The 17,918-nt window shown below is 37.5% G+C and overlaps 1 protein-coding gene across 11 annotated transcripts in view; it reads right to left on the bottom strand.

The window, feature by feature from the left end:
• Positions 1-17,918, bottom strand: part of PARD3B (par-3 family cell polarity regulator beta) — a 1,071,110-nt gene that overhangs the window by 494,263 nt on the left and 558,929 nt on the right. For all 11 annotated transcript variants that reach the window (XM_009444083.4, XM_009444085.4, XM_009444084.5 and 8 more), the window contains 4 exons: positions 13,556-13,681; positions 10,638-10,996; positions 8,130-8,269; positions 6,855-6,983 (listed from right to left, as the gene is read on the bottom strand). In XM_009444083.4, the coding sequence (XP_009442358.4) occupies positions 6,855-6,983; positions 8,130-8,269; positions 10,638-10,996; positions 13,556-13,681 (754 nt within the window). The remainder of the gene's footprint in view (positions 1-6,854; positions 6,984-8,129; positions 8,270-10,637; positions 10,997-13,555; positions 13,682-17,918) is intronic.

Raw genomic sequence — 17,918 nt, 5'->3', positions numbered from 1 at the left:
ACAAGGATTAATATGATTTGGCACTCACTGTGTGTCAACAGCTGCACACAGTTAATTCTCACACAACCCTACAAGGTAGGTGTTGCTTTTATCCTCATTTTTAACAAATGAGGAAATTGAGACACTGAAAGGCTAAATGAAATTGCAAAGCAGGGATTCACATCCAGGCCATGAGATTCCCAAATGTGGCATCTTAAGGACTATTTCTTTATAGTTCTTAAGGTCTATTGGAGAAATTATAATATTGTGTGATTCGGGCGCATGCTAAGGTGAACCCTTAATATGGATGGAAAGCTGCGTAAGGTTCCATAAACTAGACCTGGGGGTTCAAGGAAGCTTTGCCCAAGCAAATGACCTATAAGTAGATATCTTAAGGAGTTTTGAGATAAAAGGGAGGAGAGGAGTGTCCTCCCTTTCAAAGACGAAGAGTTTGGAATGAGAGTAGAGAGTAGGGGAAGAAAAATGCCGAGGCTCACTGGCCCATAAAACAGCTTGGGATTCATGAAAGTCATAAAACTCTAGGATAATAAAAATTGTTTTCTCCTGCAACAAGTAATAATATCACAACACAGCCAAATTAAAAACTTTGGAATTATTGATATTTCTCACTCCTTCACTCCCACATCTACCAGTTGCCAAAACCAAAGTTTTCTACCTCAATATTTTCTTCTCTCCATTCTTAACAGGTGGGAAAATCTAATCTGTGCACTTAATATCTCTCATTCAAATGAGCAATGGTGATAATAACAAGGAATATTTGTTAAATCCCATTCTCTGTGGCCCAATGTAAGCATTTTACATGCATCTCATTTAATCCTAACAACTAGTCTCTTGGGTAGACACTAGTCTAGTCCCTGTGTTACAGAAGAGGAATGGAGGCTCAGGGAGATAACTTCATCAAGGCCATTTAATCAATAAGTGATAGAGTCAAGGCTCAACCCAGGTGTGACTGATTTCAGGTCCCAAGCTCCTTACTGGTACCCTCTAGTGAATTACAATAAGCTCTTAATAGATATCCCAACATCTTTTTTCCCCTCCAAACTTATTCAAAATAGCACTACTTCTCATCTTAGTCTCCTGTTCGGTAATCTGTCAAACTGGGCTGCTTACTGTCTTATTGTACTTTTGTACTTTCTAATCTCTGAGTAACTGAAGAGAGTATTTCTTTTGCCCATGTGGCTCTGCATCTTGAAATTTATTCAATTCTCAAGTCTCCTTTTCAAATGCTGTCATGTTCTTGAAGGTTTCCTTAGTTCCTGACATACTTTGAATCCCTGTAACAATTTATTTGCTCATTTGATCCACTTATCACTCTTCTTTTCTTTATGGGCTAGAAGCTCCTTGAAGACAGGACACATCTTCAGATGAAGCTTCTAGCTTCATCTCTGGAAGTTCATGTTGCAGAGCCTTGACTAAGATTCAGTACATACTGGTTGAATGAAAATGCAGTAAGAAGAAAATGGAAATTATTGTAGGGAAAAGCTGAAAAAGAAACTCTGTCTTAGCAAGGACTTCATCATAAGACATGAACTGTGTTACTTGGAGAATACATAAAATATAGCAAGGTACTTTGGATTTTGCATAATTATTTAACTTCCAGAACATATCTCATGCACATTAGTTTAGGTAGAAAAATCATTTTGAAATTATCTTTCAATTTCTGCTACTTATCCACAAATAACTGCTATAATATTCATTCTTCCTTAAGTATCTCAGTTAATTAAGCATGGAATCATTTGAATCAAATAGCCAAAGGGAATGAAATAATATATCATTTAAATGAGGTTCATCTAAGATTTCAAACCAAAATTCTATAATTTATGGTGCTAAATAATTTGACATTTCAAGATGTGAACTTTTTACTTAAAAATAAGAAAGAGTAAACCATGAAGAAGTTGGAACCACATCTCGCACGCTAAGGTAGTCACAGGGACAGGTAACCATGACAGTGTTGGACTACACTAAGCTCAGCAACTGTTAAGTAGGGCTCCACATGCATGTGCATCATTTTTTCTCAGCAAAAGCAATATTCCTAAGTGAAGGTCAAAGCAGCATGACAAACATGGCTAACTTTTGGTTTTCAATCATGCCAGGCAGGAGAAACTTGCTTGCTTGAAATACAGTTAATCTCACTTGCAGAGGCCAGCATCAAATAGCAGGCAAACTTGGCAGGTAGAAATTATAAATACATTTGAAATTTTTTAAGCTCATTTTACCCACCAGGGGTTGCTGTGATTTTCAGGATGATTTAGAAATAAGGCAGCAGGTCAGAAAATGAAACGTTAAAGAGGTTAACAAAGAAAGGGCAGAATCTTCCTTTCTACCCAATAAAAAAAGAACACATGCACATACATGCACATGTACACACACATACATAGCAAATAACTTTCTCCTTCTCTCTCTAGCTCTTAAAGAAATGAAGCCATGAAATTAACAGAAAAACTTCAGTTTTTCAGGAGCTTTCTTAAGTGGAAATACGGCTTTATCTGACATTTAGCATAAGAAAGAATTTCAGGTATCAGAGACAGAAAAGAATTTGTAGGCCACATCTCTGTTGACCACACAAACCACCAACTGATTAACTAGCATAGTTTTCATTTCAAGTATAGACACAGACACAGCAGTTTAGCCTTCAGATTCTAAATCTATTACCAAAACTAATCTCAAAGTACCTTCTGCAAAACTGTTCCTTATGTGAACACCTCTTCAGTAAACTCTCACCCAGTCAGGGGGTGAGGACACCAAAGGATCTTTCAGAATGGGATTCTGGAAAGATTATCTTTGAAATACCCTTCTTTTGGTAAAGATACTAGAAACAGCTAAATAGTTGTAATGTTATTATATAAATTCCTCTCACTTGATTTTCAACCCGGTCTGCCCCAGATGGAAAGAAGGTTGGCTAAATATGCTGCTAAACTTGGGATGTTAACCAATTGCTCAGGAAGGACACGAACTAGAATATAGGAGTTCGGCACAGTTCTTTTAGGTGGCAGGTCAGGAGAAATGACCAGGAAATGGATACCATGGCCTTCAGAATGACAGAGTCACATCCAAGAGACAATTCTATATTGGGACTTCCTGTATAACTGCTGACCACATGCTCCCTTAGCTTAAGTGTTAAGACTTTACAAGAAGCTAATGATAACAAGGAAGTAAGGAAGATTTAAGCGTCAGAAACTAGGCAGTGCAGTGTTGTTAAGAAGGTACAGAGCTCGCAGAACGGCAAGGCTTAACAAAAGAGGACAGTTTCTTAGAAGAGGAAAACAATAAACACAGTTTGTTTTCCTCAAAGGAGATAGAACACGACAAAAGTAGGAAGTGCTGTCCTTCCTTCATCCTGCCAGATTTTCAGTGGAAAGTCAAGTGTGTACATCAATCATGATAAGGAAGAAGAGACCAAAGTGATATCACCTTCAAGTTTTTGAAAGGAAAACACAAAGATGTATCACATAACACACTTCTTTATTTTGCCCTTTCAAACAGGCCGGTGTATGCCACACTATGAAGTAATTCCCACTGAAATAGCCCAGCACGTGCCAACCATCACCTCTTTTTAAACTTCCTGCAAGGTTCTTGCCTCTTGGCATTCGAGGCAGGCATTTGGGTTGGAAAAAGAGTGCTTTTCCTTATTTCTCCAATAGGAAGACTATGGGTCCACGTGACTTAGGTGCTTATAAACCTCAAATGCCCTTGCTTTGCTATGGTGACAAAGAAAATTCCACATATTTGGATGGTTGACTGTCAACTATTTTTGAGAGTCTAGATATTTGCTAGAAACTTCTAAAGGAATGAATACTAAGCATATACCCTCCAAATTTAGTATAGAGCTAGAAACAATGAGAACAAATAATTTGTCTGCACTCATAATCTCACAGTTGCACAGTTAACTTAATATGCTCCCTGGTGGACTTGGCCTATGTCATTCTGGGATAGAAATCAAATTTCACTAAATTCCATTAAATGAGGGTGAAATAACACATACAGCTGCGTCCGTTATCAATTTGACTGGTTATAAAAATGTTGTTTGTAACTCAGTATTTTGGATCCCAGAATACATTATAAAATAATAAAAAAAATAAAACAATCATTGTTCAAAAATAGTGGTTAGTCCCAGGCAAGCGTGCATAAATCTATCTACCCCATAATATATCTAGAGTATAGAATTGTGTTTATACTACTACAGAAGTGGTCATGTATCAGAAAAAAAAAATTATAGCTAACGTATTTTGAGAACTTACAATTAGCCAGAAACTATGCTACAAGCTTTGCCTGTATTATCTCATTTAATCTTCACAACAATTCTTACAATACAGATGAGGAAACAGCCTCTGAGTGATGTTCCGAATGGCTCTATATCACACAGCTAGTAAGTGGTGGATACAGAAGTTGAATTCTGGGATGTGAACTCCAGAGACAATGTTAAATGTTATTCCAGTTGCTAACTTCCAGATATAATTGTCTTTGATGAGGAATGAATTCAGAGCTTCAAACTGGGATAAATCAGCATCCCTTACCTGGTGGAGGGGCATAGTTTCTAGGAGGAAGGTATTAACTGTGGGGTTAAAATTTCCAGAGGACATATGGGAGAAAGGTATAAGGAACTACTAGACAGAAACTGCAGGCTCGAGGGTTTAAGGTCCTAGTTGGAGTTCTGTGGTTGCATTCTTTTGCATGCTCAGGGGCTGGCTGAAATATTTCTGTTTTTATGCAGGGTTTTATTTCTTCCAGGACCACAGTTCAACGGAATACACAGTCAAAACTTATTTCTTTGCTCTCCTATCTCAGAAATAAGCACATAGTTCCACTGAGGATTTTGGAGAGTTTTTATTTCTAGCAACCTAAATATCAGACAAGAAATGAAAGGGCCTCTTGTGGTGCATACACATACTGCCCCCCTTTTTATTGTTTCTTTTCACTTTGACCCTTGTAGAGAAAGACCACGGTCTGGATAAATAAAAGATTGAAAGAAGAATCCATCTGTATTTTAGAAAAAAAATCCAGACTCCAAGTTTCTGCATCATTTCTCTAGAAAGTGTGAGGAGATGAGACAGACATTCAGGATTCTACCTTTCAAATGGTTGGGTATGGAGGAGTCAAGTAGAGGAATGGAAATGGGGACTATATCTGCATGACTCAGATCATTCTTTTTTTCTTATTTTCCCTATTTTGTTACAGATCTCCCCAGAGTATACAATAAGGAAAGGGAAAAATGGGTAAGATGATGGGAAAGAGAAGGAAAGGGAGAAAGAAAATTCCATGCCAAGGAAACTTGGAAACTGTCTGAAGAAACAGATCAGGTCTACTTTCCAATCCATACAATAACTCTTTACATATTTGATAATAACTGTCATGTCTCCTAAAATTTCTCTTCTTCAAGTGAAACATCATCAGTTCTGTCAACTAATCCTTACTGTTCCAATAACCTGACTCTGGGAACCTACATGTGCCTTTGTCAATTCTTATACAGATTCAAAGGAAATAACAAGGAGTAAATACAAGTCCTTTTATCACATTTGTTTCTATTTGTTATTAGCTATAAAATCCCTTCTGAATTTTCTTTTCTTTTTTCTTTTTTCTTTTTTTTTTTTTTTTTTGAGACAGAGTCTCGTTCTGTTGCCCAGGCTGGAGCGCACTGGTGCAATCTTGGCTCACTGCAACCTCTGCTTCCCAGGTTCAAGCAATTCTCCTGTCTCAGGCTCCTGAGCAGCTGGGACTACAGGCACATGCCACCATGCCTGGCTACTTTTTGTATTTTTTAGTAGAGACGGGGTTTCACCATATTGGTCAGGTTTGGAACTCCTGACCTCAGGTGATCCACCTGCCTCGGCCTCCCAAAGTGCTGGGATTACAGGCATGAGCCACTGCACCTGTCCCTCTTTTGAATTTTCTATAGCATTCTTAAAAGCACAATTTCAATAAAATAAATAATATTTATTTATGGTAAGAAAAGAAAATGAAAACCTCTCATAACCGATATCCCAGATGTATCTGCTTCTAGTTAACAAGTTTTAAAATGTAATTTAATGATACTGCACAAATAATTTTATATGCTACTTTTAAATATAGTATTAGATTATGAACATTTTCTCATGCTATTATCAATTTTTTACAGAAACCATTTTAAGTACTTCTATATTTCACTGGCAAGCTATCTAGTTATTTATCTAACCAATGCCTTACAGTTATACAGGACCCAATATATCACTGCAATAGATAGAACTTGAGGGGAAAAAATCAATGTACATGAATTTTTTCCACATCTTTGATCATCAGTTTAGGACAGATTACTTGAAGTCTAGTTACTAGGTCTAAGGGTATACATTTTTAATAAGGCTTTTGAACTCATCTTTCTCAAGATGTCTATCCCAGCCCTCAAGAATAGGTTAAATACCCTTAAATACCCTTGTTCTATGTTATCATGGCACTCTGCATTTTCCCTTCATAATCTTCACTGCCATTTTGAATACTTGGCTATCTTTTTATTTGCTGTTAGACTGTAAACTTCATTAAAGTAGGTCCACAAATTATTTTGCTGACTGTGTTTTGCCTAGGGCTTCGCACGTAGCACATATTCAATATATATTTTATTGAATTAGTTGCATACTGTTGAATAGTTGCTTATTGCTAAAGGTGTTTGAATCTGTGCCCCGGAATCACTGTTTACATATACCCACTGGCTGGATCAATGTTTTAAAAATGCGATACCCCAAATGGGGTAAAATACCCTGGGTGTGATTCAATTTTGGTTATGAATGAAGCCTGTGATTTAGAACTCGTTTCTCAGCTATAATGAGTTCATTGAGTGTATTAAGCTCGGCATTAAAAATTCAGTGAGACTGAGATCTGAACATTACCAACTCTCGGGGCAGAAAATGTCCTTCTTGGCGGGCAATGACCAGCGATGCTGTCTCCCCCTGCTTGGTGCTCCTGAGCATGGCCACAAGCTCTTCCTGGGTTCGTCCGGTGACATCTCTCCCATTTACCTAATGAATAAAAAGCATATGAACAGCCACAATCACAATACTTGTTATCTCCTTCTACACTAGATAGTTTTTGAAAACAAGAAGCAAATGGGCTCCCATACTTGAGGAAGCTCTGAAAAGATGATAACTAAATACATGGGCAAAACCCAACAATATTTCCCATAATGCATCATCATTATGATGCTGGATGAACTCAGAGTCGGTAATTAATATCAGCAGTTTTTCCTAAGACATCACATTCCTATGTGGGGGAAACTGGACTGACAGATACCAGAAAATGATTCCGCTTAAGGTAGAAAGCAGATTTCAAAGGCTTACTTAGCACCATTTTCTGCCTAATTCAACAAGCAGAGTGAACCATGATCACAAGGCAAATTTCTCTGCAAATACGAATCTAGCAATAGAATCCTGCAGGTTTTAAACATATTTAGAAAATTATAGTCACCAGATTATCATAGATTAAGGGAAATTCTAATTTGGAGCTACAGTAGTCATTTGGTGCATCTTCTTTCATGATCTAGAACAACATGAAAAGCTAAAGTGCTGCTTTTAATGAAGATGTTTGCTTCAAAGGTAAATGGACAATATATAATTATCAAGACGATAATGTCCTCAGACAAAAATAAATGAAAACAAACAGCCACCCTCTTGCTTTTGGTATCCCAAATATATCTCTCTGCAAAATCCCTTCCAGCTGTTTTCATTGCTATCCTAGCACAGATGATAGGGATATGGACAAAGCATAGAGTGACCTGAGATACTCTGGCTTGTCCTGGCCAAGTTTGAAAAGACTATTACAAAGACTTTTTAACTTTTTAGCCCTAACTGAATATATGTTGAATTCTTAGATTCAATCCAAATTTCACAGGGACTCTAAGAGGTAGAAATAAGAGAGGGAAGATCAGAAATGGTTTTCACTGTCATTTGGCCCCATATCACTGACCTTATTGGGGATTTACAAAGTTAGACTCCTCATTAACCAGTTCTATACTTAAGGTTCTTATCTTGTCTATAAGTAATAATTTTTAATATATATTAGGTTCAAAATAAAAATATTAATATATTTACATATATTTCAATGCAATTAAATGGCATTATTTAAATGCCAAGAAATATTTTCATACAACTATTAATTCCAATTCTTACCTCCAAAATTCTGTCCCCTGATTGTAGGCGGCCATCTTTTATTGCTGCTCCCTTTGGTAAAATGTTTTTTACAAAAATGGGACCGGGACCATGTATGGAAGAGTCTCTGGTAACCACAGTGAAACCAAGTCCTTCAGGGCCTAGTGTATAAGAACAGGAAAATGTATAGTCATCTTAAGCATGAGTAATATTATATTCAGTCTTACAGTAAGATCTACCTAATTTAGACTAATATAGAATCAGTAAAATATTTACATTCTGGGACATTTTAAATATGCTTCAGTTATTTGTGTTTCAAATGCAGATTATAGTTCCTGACAGGCCATGACAGTATCAAAGTGAATTTAGGGCCCAATCCAGATGTGTAACACTTTGGCTTATTCAGGTTCTAGAAGAAATGCACATGTTATCCAGATGCCCAGGAGATTGACTTGTCAATAAACCATAACCTGACTTCATACTTCCTGAGAAGCAAAAGGCCATTTGACTTAAGTTCTGTCAGCCTCTTAAATGAGCTGGACAACCTATGGCTGAGCCCTCTACTTGTGTCTCAATTCCTTGTACTGCTGCATCCCATTGTCTGGTCAGCAAGCATCTTGTTGTTCCTGTCCTGTTCTCCTGCATCTCCAATTTCTCCCTTCTCATGTATTTTTCACTCAGTCTAAAGGTATGCTCAGATTTCTCTACCCTGAAGGATCCTTACTTCCATCTTACTGCTTCTTCAAGCTTCCATCACCAGTGACCTACCCGCGACCATCTCTGTTGGTCTAGCTTTGATGATTCCCACCATTTTTTTTTTGAAATTGACTCTCTCTTTGGTTTTCATGTCTTTATTTTCCGATTATTTTCCTATCTTTGATCACATCACATCCATCACTCTCTCTAAATCTTACTCATTGTCCTCCCATGTAGCCATAGATGTTCCCCAAGGATCTGTCTTAGACCAGTTTGTCCCCTGGACTCCCCGCCTTGGCCAGCTCCTGGATTCAAGTATATCTTCCAATGAAAGAGACCTAAATCTCTATGGCTCCAATGTCTCTTTTTGATGTCAGCTTCCTAGATGTCATCATGCACATTTCAAACTTCACTATGTACCTCCCTCTCCAGTCCAGATCCTGACCTTTTCAAATATCCTCATCTACTTAAAATTCTAATTTCTAGCAATGACATCTCCATTATGCAACTTGCTCTGGCTGAAAAACCTCAGCAATCACTGTAATTCTTCTCTTTTTTCCTTCCTACAACCAGTCATTTATTAACGCATGCCTATTATGTTTCCACCTTTAGACAGATGCAGTGCACCCTTTACTTATCCTTTGTTGTTTGGCCTTGTCTTCAGTGTATCTTTTTGCTGTCAGATTAATCTTGCCAAAGTACAGATGTGATGTCATATCTTTCATTTTTGCATTCAAGGCTCTGTAATAAATTTTTAAGGTGATTCTGTGTCTGATTCATTTTTCTATACTCAAAACACCCAAATCTGTGTCTTACACACAGCTGGATCATTTGTACAAAAAATACAACTGAGGCATTTAAATAAAAAACCTGATTGATAAGCACACTGAAGTATTTTTGTACCTACTAGTCAATGTATTTTATTCCCAGAATAAAATTCTTATAGGTGAATGAAATTTTTATCAGAGAATCTTTCCAGAATAATTTTCATATCCTAATTAAAGATACATTATTTGTTTTTGAAAGACCTTAATAGTTTTTCTAAAACTACCTTTTGACCATAAATTCTCTATTAATTCAGACAAGAATCTATAAGATCTTGGTTTCTTTTGAGTTGTCTTGAAAAACACAGAATTTCAGAAGGTTGCAACAGGGGAAGGTAATATAAAGCAGAGGTTACAAAATGAACAAAAGCACAGAAGCACATGAATGCTTATGTATGTGTGTAGAATACTGCATAAATATGCATGTACACACATGATCTCTTCTCACTGATCTGTGCTTGAAATGGATAGAAAAGTTGAAAAAGATGAAGAAAGAAAATATTATACATGCTTTTGAAATTAGGTATGTTTTAAATGTTTGTGATGTTGAATCAGAGAAATTAGTAAACATTACATATTTGCTTTCTGAGGAGTAAATTTTTATTGTTAGAAGACTGTCTTAGAAAAACAATATGCTTTTTGGACATGGCCTAAAGGGTGCTTCAAGAATCACTAATCGTGCTCAGAACAGGGACAACTGAATTTTCATGCTTATTTGGTATTAAGTTTTAATACAATATTGCTCTGTTGATATCAGATTTGCAATGATTCTTTCCACTTCCCAACATGTCTTTATTATTTTCTTGTTTAAAATAATCTATACACTCCGAAGAAAAGAATAAAAAAGTACAATTTCAAGAAATTTAAGTTACCTAAGTATACACTTAAATCTATTCTTTGATACAATTAAATGAAGGGAGAATTAACTAAATTAGCCTTAATGCATTTCTCTTAACCAATTTTACATGTTACAATAATAGAATGCTATTAGGCATAATTTAATAATTACCTTTCTTTAGGTCAATCTTAATTTTCTTTGCATTTTTCTTGCTGCCAAATCCCATGAGAGGCGAGAGTGAGGGAGAGGATGGTTTTCCTCCCAGCCTTGGTACTCGGGGACTCTTGTTTTGTTGCAGGGAAGCTGATGCATCTGTTTCAGGACTATCGGTTCCTGTGAGATTTGCTGTCTTTAGTCCCGATTTTCCATGGACAGGAGGCAGCACTTTGGTTTTCAAAACGCCATCATTATTACCAAAAATGTTAAGAGAGCCAATGACTGACTTTTCATACTGTTCACGGTTTTGTGGAGGAAGCACGTGGAGGAGCACACTTGGGGATTTCATTGCCTGGCGGAAGACATCTTGAGCCCTGGAAAGAAAGTTGATAAATGTGTGATGACCCTGCTTTGAGGTGCAGCATCTTCTAAAGTACCCCAGCAGGATGGCAACCAAGAGCAGCACAGTGGCTAATCATAGGAGACACGATCAATATTCCTATCAGAATGACTTTGCCAACTACATACTAGTTACCACTTACTATTTGCACTAGGTGCCCCTGCACTAGCTTATACATGCGTTATTACCATGCATCCTTCTCTAATTTAGAAAGCATGTTAGGTAAGTATAAATAGCTTTCATTTCACGGACATGGAAGTTGAGGCTCAGAGAGATGAAATAATTTATCCAATGACCCACAGCTTTTACATGTTTCTAAAGATGAAAATCTAACCAGAAGTGATTACCAAAGTGAATATAAAAAGCAAAATAATTAGATATTTTGGATCAGATCATTAGTTAGGTTTCTTTTAGGACATCCTTCTAAAGTACAGATCTTCTCTAACATGGGTTGTGTTACACAAGTTCAAGTTTGACACCCATGTTTGCTCATGGAGACATTTTGGCAGGTGCTTTGGCTGTGCCAAAATGTCTCAGTGGAATTTCAATCCAACATGCACCCTTCCTGTTACTCTCACATAGAGCAACTGTGTTTTTCACTTTTATGACCTAACACTTTGTGTTCTTCCTCAAACTTCTTATAACATTTTCTCCCCTTCTTCCTCATGCCTCTAGATGCCCTGTGCCCAGGTCAAACAACTACTTTTCCCACTCTTTCTTGCCCAGAAGATATAAATGAAGGCGTTAAAGGAAAGCTCTTTAGAAGAGGCTGGTTCAGTAGAGAGAAAAAAACTTTTATTGTTCTCCTGTTTCTCTTCCCTATTTCTTGAAACTCAGAAGTGACTGAGGAAACTCAGCAGCCATCTTGTGCCCATTTTTCCACTGAAGGATAGTAGCCACATGGCGAGATGGCAAAGCAGAAAACGGAAGCTGCCTGACCCACTGGTGGCTGTGCAGCTGCCGCACTAACTGTGGAGTGCCCTCTTCCACGTTTGCTTGTTGCTAGGAAAAATTAATGTTAATCTTGTTTCAGCTACTCTTATTTCAGGTCTCTGTTCCTAGCAGCCACAGCACATAATAACTAATTATAATCCCAACTGCAATCTGATTCCTCAAACCCTACCCCGCACCCCCCTTTCTGAAGTGCTTAATTCTGCAAATTGTTAGGGGAGAAGGAAGATTTCACATAGGCCTAACTCCACCTAACTCCTGTGGTCAGTTCCCCTATGTTATTTTTGCTTGCATAGGAATCAGTTTCTACTCCATACTAACTCTATACTAAATTTTTATGAGCCTCAGTTTCTACCTCTATAAAACAGAAGTAATAATGATTGCTTTGCATAATTATCAAGTCCTTGTGAAAAAGCACAGTAGTATATTAAAAATTATTACTAATTATAGTTTTGTCTATCATTCATTATTTTAACACAATAGATTCTTCTCAGGTTTCATTTCTTTTCATACTTAGCAGCCAGTACCCACTTTTCCTCAACCCACAGCCACTCATCTTTGTCCACATGCACGCATACAATATTGACAACTAATGCCCAGTGAGAAGATGTATTAGGAGCTGTTTTGGTCAGAAACAAGAGGGTGGTGATGACTCCCAAGGATTATTAGTACTTAGCCCTTTGGTCCAGAATCCCACTGCAATGCCAACACACATTAAAAAAATATGCATCAGATTACTATACACTCTAATTCCTGGGTACAGGAAGCTATTCCCTTAACATTTTCACATGCAGAAAGATGATTTCTTGAGGGAGACAGTATTATTTATTTATTTATTTTGAAGACGGAGTTTCTCCCTGTCACCCAGGGTGGAGTGCAAAGGCGCGATCTCGGCTCACTGCAACCTCCGTCCCCCAGGTTCAAGCGATTCTCCTGCCTCAGCCTCCCAAGTAGCTGGAATTACAGGCGCGTACCACCACACCTGGCTAATTTTTTTTGTACCTTTAGTAGAGATGGGGTTTCACCATATTGGCCAGTTGGTCTTGAATTCCTGACCTCATGATCTCCCCTCCTCGGCCCCCCAAAATGCTGGGATTACAGGCATGAACCACTCCGCCTGGCCAGGAGACGGTATTTTAATTTTATTTTTTCTGTTTGTTTCTATGATTCAGTGAGTCCTCAGACATCTCTCACAGATTTTTTAGTTTAAGGAAGACTGCTGACACCAAGAAAGTTAATTAATAAGCTGAACTAACAGTCTGTGAAAAGAGCCGTTAAATACCAGTTTAAGTGACCCATAGCCCAAGAAAAACAAACCCGTTCAACGACGCCCCAGTAAAGACAGCCAGGCAGGAAGGCTTGTGATATTCTGTAGTTTAGCATTCTCAGACCTGCCAGAGACATGTGTGGGCCACCTTTGAGTAGGCTAAAACATTAGAAGCATTCGAAAATGGATATCCTGGATCGTTCAAAGGGAACTGGCTAGAAATTCTACCTACTATTTTGATCATAATGAGTTCAGTAATGCTTATAACCATGCTAGGGATCAAGAAAGTAAATAAAACAATGAAAAAATGCTTACTGAGCAAAGGTTTTGTCTACGAGATCCACATTGTTGATTTTTACAATACATTCATTTTCGTGAAATAGTCCCTCCCGCTTGGACCTGCTGTTTTCTTCAATGCCTCGGATGAAGAGTCCTAGAATCCTAAATGCAAAATTTAGATTGAAATATAATTACTGAATAATAAATGCTAATTATTTCTCCACTTGCAACTATTCAGAAATACATATTGATTTCTATTTACAAAAGAAATTTTACTTTATATTCAGGCAACTGTTTGTTATTTTAATCCCTAATCCAAAAAAAGCCAAAACTGACTACAAGAGAAAAAGCCCTTCTAGATAAATATGCATAAGTACCAACATCAATCTGCGACTTCATTTCTCATGCTTGCAGTAAACTTATTGAAAGGCTAGTTTACTGGAGTTGATACCAAAGACTTGTGGTTTGGAGAAGGGCATCACACCTGACTATAGTAAGTCTGAGTTAGTGCCAACGTGGCAACGCAATGTTTAGCAGTGGGAGAGCATTAGGGTATTCACAGTAACATTTTTGCAGTCTTACTACCTATTCTAATAATTTGCATTTTAAGAAGTAAAGAAACATTTAAGCTCAGATCATATTACTCAGTTTAGAAGGAAGCTGGATCCCATTTGTTGGTGCTACCAAATCAAGTATGTGTTGGGTGTTTCCTGTGTGATCAGGATGGAGGAGTGTGAGACAAAGCCATAGGACCAGGACCAGGTAATTTCACTATACATTTGGGGGACAGCTGAAGCCCAAAAACTAAAGACATTAACAAGCTTAGAGCCTTCAAAGATTTGAGAGCTAACTAGATGGGAGACCAGTGCCACACACAAAGGCTTTGAACAAACAGCCAATGAACTTAATCTGATGGACCTGGAGGGGGGCATCTAGTAGACCCCGCTTCCGAGTAGGGCAGCGACATGATGAAGGCAGGCTTTGGGAAGAGTTGTCCGAAATTTCAACCAAGAAGAGGCTAAATTAGAGAGGATACCAAGAGGCCTCTGGATTTTTGTGGCTGTAGCTTAGAATCAGGAGGGTTGGAAGAGAAGGAAAGAAGAAAGAAAACTATAGCCACAAGAATTAAAATATGTGTGTGTGTGTGTGTGTGTGTGTGTACACACATACATACACAATTCTGTTACATATATAAACCAAAACTAAACCAAAAACCATAAGAAATGGAACTTATACATATTTTCATTATTTCTTATTTGTGGGATTTCCCTTCTCCTCGTGATGTGACAAGGCTTAGCTGTGTCCCAGAGTAAGAAAGATAGATATGTCCTGCAAGAGGAGTCTGCTACATTTGGAGAAACTGTGATCTGCACTTTATCAATACTCTTGCTTTTCGACTTTGTCACTCTCTTTTGTATAAAATCCATGTGTGCTGTTACAAAATACCTTCACATTAAATTTCAAACCTAAATAAAACATGAGTACATTTTATGTGTAAATAACAGGGTCAGCCATAGAAAAGGGGAATCTACAATGCAAGTATTAGAGAAAGTAGTCCTCCTGTTTGGAGTGGCCACGGAGTTGAACCTCTGTCCCCTTAATGAGCTCCCATCATCTCAAGACCTCAACAGGCATGGCAGTGATATTTGGGTCTCACTTCAAAAATGTTAAATGAATACAGCACGCTGCTGCAGGAGAAAGAACAGCAAACAGCCATGCCATCTACTGCAGGGAAGGCTCAGGGTCATAGGCACAAGTGTGCAGTGGGGTCTTGTGGTTCATTTCCTAGTTCCAGTAGGTTAGCAAATTAGTCATATTCTGTGTTACTTTAATCTTGAAACACAGTATTAAAAATGAAACTATTTGACACATTAAAATAATAGATAAAACTTATGGGTTTTTTCCCTAAATTAAACAGCATCCTAAGAGTTCACATTTTGGATTTTTGTTAGGGTGGATTCACAATAACTTGATTCATTAGGAGGCTCACATGTGGTTATAAACTTGTTTATGTAAGTGATATTTTTTTAACAAGCATTCAAGTCTTCCTTTAATTTAATTCAGTACATCATCAGTCATATAATGTTACTCCCTAGGATTTAATTTCACATTTTGGGAGATGAATTAATTCTTTCGGGCCACTGGGTTGCAATTTAGCTGGCATACTACAGCTGGAGTATGCTATGTGAACCTCACTGATCTAAATAATCTAACTTTCCATGAAAAATTTATTGACAGAATAAGCCCAACTGTAAAACCCATGTGTCAGAGGTAATTTTGGTAAAATGTAAAACTGACTGATTTTATTAGTTTGGTCCCTGGCAACAAACCACTTCTGCCCTCTCTGCTCCGTGGAAGGGATAGATTCCCTCCAGTTTGATTTCATCCAGAACAATACAAGAAGGCTCAGAAAACAATACCTCATTATCCTCTTTGCCCTAAACTGGTGGGCTGTGGTAGCTGTCTCATTTGGGACCAAGACTCGCAGAATTTAAAGATTAATGCTGTCGAGGAGTTATAGGCCGAGACTAACCAGTTAATTTGCATTAATGAACAGTGATAAAGGATGCTGAAATCCACAGCCTCACAGAATTAGAGGGGTAACAATTCTTCTTGCTCTTCTAATTATCATTTAGGCACCAACATCTTCTCCTTGCCCCCTTCCTGTTCTTTTCCCAATGTCACACAGCCTCAGTGACTCTACCAGCTTAGCATTTTGGTTTGAACATCTCTTCTCACAGTCTTTATCAGCCTTCATCCAGTCCTTCTCCTTCTCTCTCCTGTTTAGCTGTCTTCCCTATGAAACTGAGGCATATTATGCATCTGTACTGAAACGAATTAGATTTCATGTTTTTAATTCACAAAAACCACATTGATTTTAAAAATCTGAATAAAATTAAGTTGCATTTTAGTTGCAAGAACTTTGGTGTTTTTTTATGTTTGCTTTGTTTTTACTGGGAAAGCCAATGGCCCTCAATACAAGCAGCATTCAGCACCCCTCTGCGATGGTATCTAATGAATTCATTGAGGCTTTATCTAGCAGAGCAGCCACTATAATTTACTTAGGATGATCTAACTTAGATTAGGTTTCTTATTCAACAACAGGTGTGGCAACATTTTTCTAAAAGAAAAAAATAAAAAAATACATTGGAGGCAAAGCCAATTACAGTAATCTTAGTAAAAATATTAAATGTAAATTCTAATTTAAAATAATGGCACAAACCAATAAATGGAAGGAAATTAAGAGCAAAGTATACCACTAAGACCTTAACGAAGCCCCTGTGCTCACACAGTGAAACCATATGGCATTATGAAGTCAGACACTTGTCTGACATGCTCTATACACAGTTGCATCTAGACACATGGGTTGAGTTAAGCGTGCTGTTTCAGCCTGTACTCATTACTCCTTAACTTTTATTGGCTCACGTCTCCACTTCCATAGCATTTTTAATGTTTTTTAATTAAATTTCCTTCCTATAATACTGGTGGATAGCAAAAAAAAAATAATAGAACTATTTCACCAAGTTACTGAACAGTTAACCATGAACTTATAATAAAACTGCATTTCTGAGTCAGGCTTTTTGGTTTTAGCCAAAATAATCATCAGACTGATGATTTACACGTTCATACATTAGGTGTTTTACAAGGAACTTTCACATTTTTAATGTTATTTCATCCCCATAACCTTGATGTAAAGTAGGTACTCAAAAGGGGCAAGTTTAGGGGACTTGCTCAAGGTTATAAAAAAGAACACTGGGATTCAAATCCAGTTGTTCTGAAACCACGTCCAATACTCTTTCTTCTATTCTACAAGGCTTGTGCTAGGAATCAGAACCAGGAAAGAGAAGGGAGGAAATCAATAAAGCTTACTGTATTTCCCTCGTTTGAAGTGAGAGAATGTGATTTCTGATCTATAGGATCAGCTTGTTTTCTGAACTACTGAAAATGAAGTATAGTGATTGTCACGCTGTATATTTTCTCATTTTTGGAAATTGGGAAGATCTTGTGCTCTATCCCACCTTCATTAAACTAAAGAGCCTGGTCATTTAACAGCTCTGGTAGTTCACAAAATTCTGGCAGTATACTTCTGCCAAAAGTCATTAGAATTTCTCATGACAACTGAGTAAATATTCACCCTATCTATCAAAAACAACCTCAGTTTGTCCTAGGCCATAACCCATAACATTTATAAACACACTTATTAACACATACAGGAAATGAGACAATAAGAGCTGCTAGCTTTTTGGTTCATTTCTTTTGGGGAACATTCATTCCAGCGAGAGCTTGGCATCAGATGTTATTTGCAAAAAAAAAAAAAGGTGATGACTTCGCAATTACAGGTAGCAGATGGCTACCTGCTGAATATGATGCCAACCAAAATACCATGACTAAATCTGTT

This window comes from Pan troglodytes, chromosome 13 (assembly GCF_028858775.2).
Source record: "Pan troglodytes isolate AG18354 chromosome 13, NHGRI_mPanTro3-v2.0_pri, whole genome shotgun sequence".
In the NCBI taxonomy this organism is placed as follows: Eukaryota; Metazoa; Chordata; class Mammalia; order Primates; family Hominidae; genus Pan; species Pan troglodytes.
Note: the sequence above shows the minus strand (reverse complement) of the source record. Positions and strands in the feature narration are given on the sequence as shown.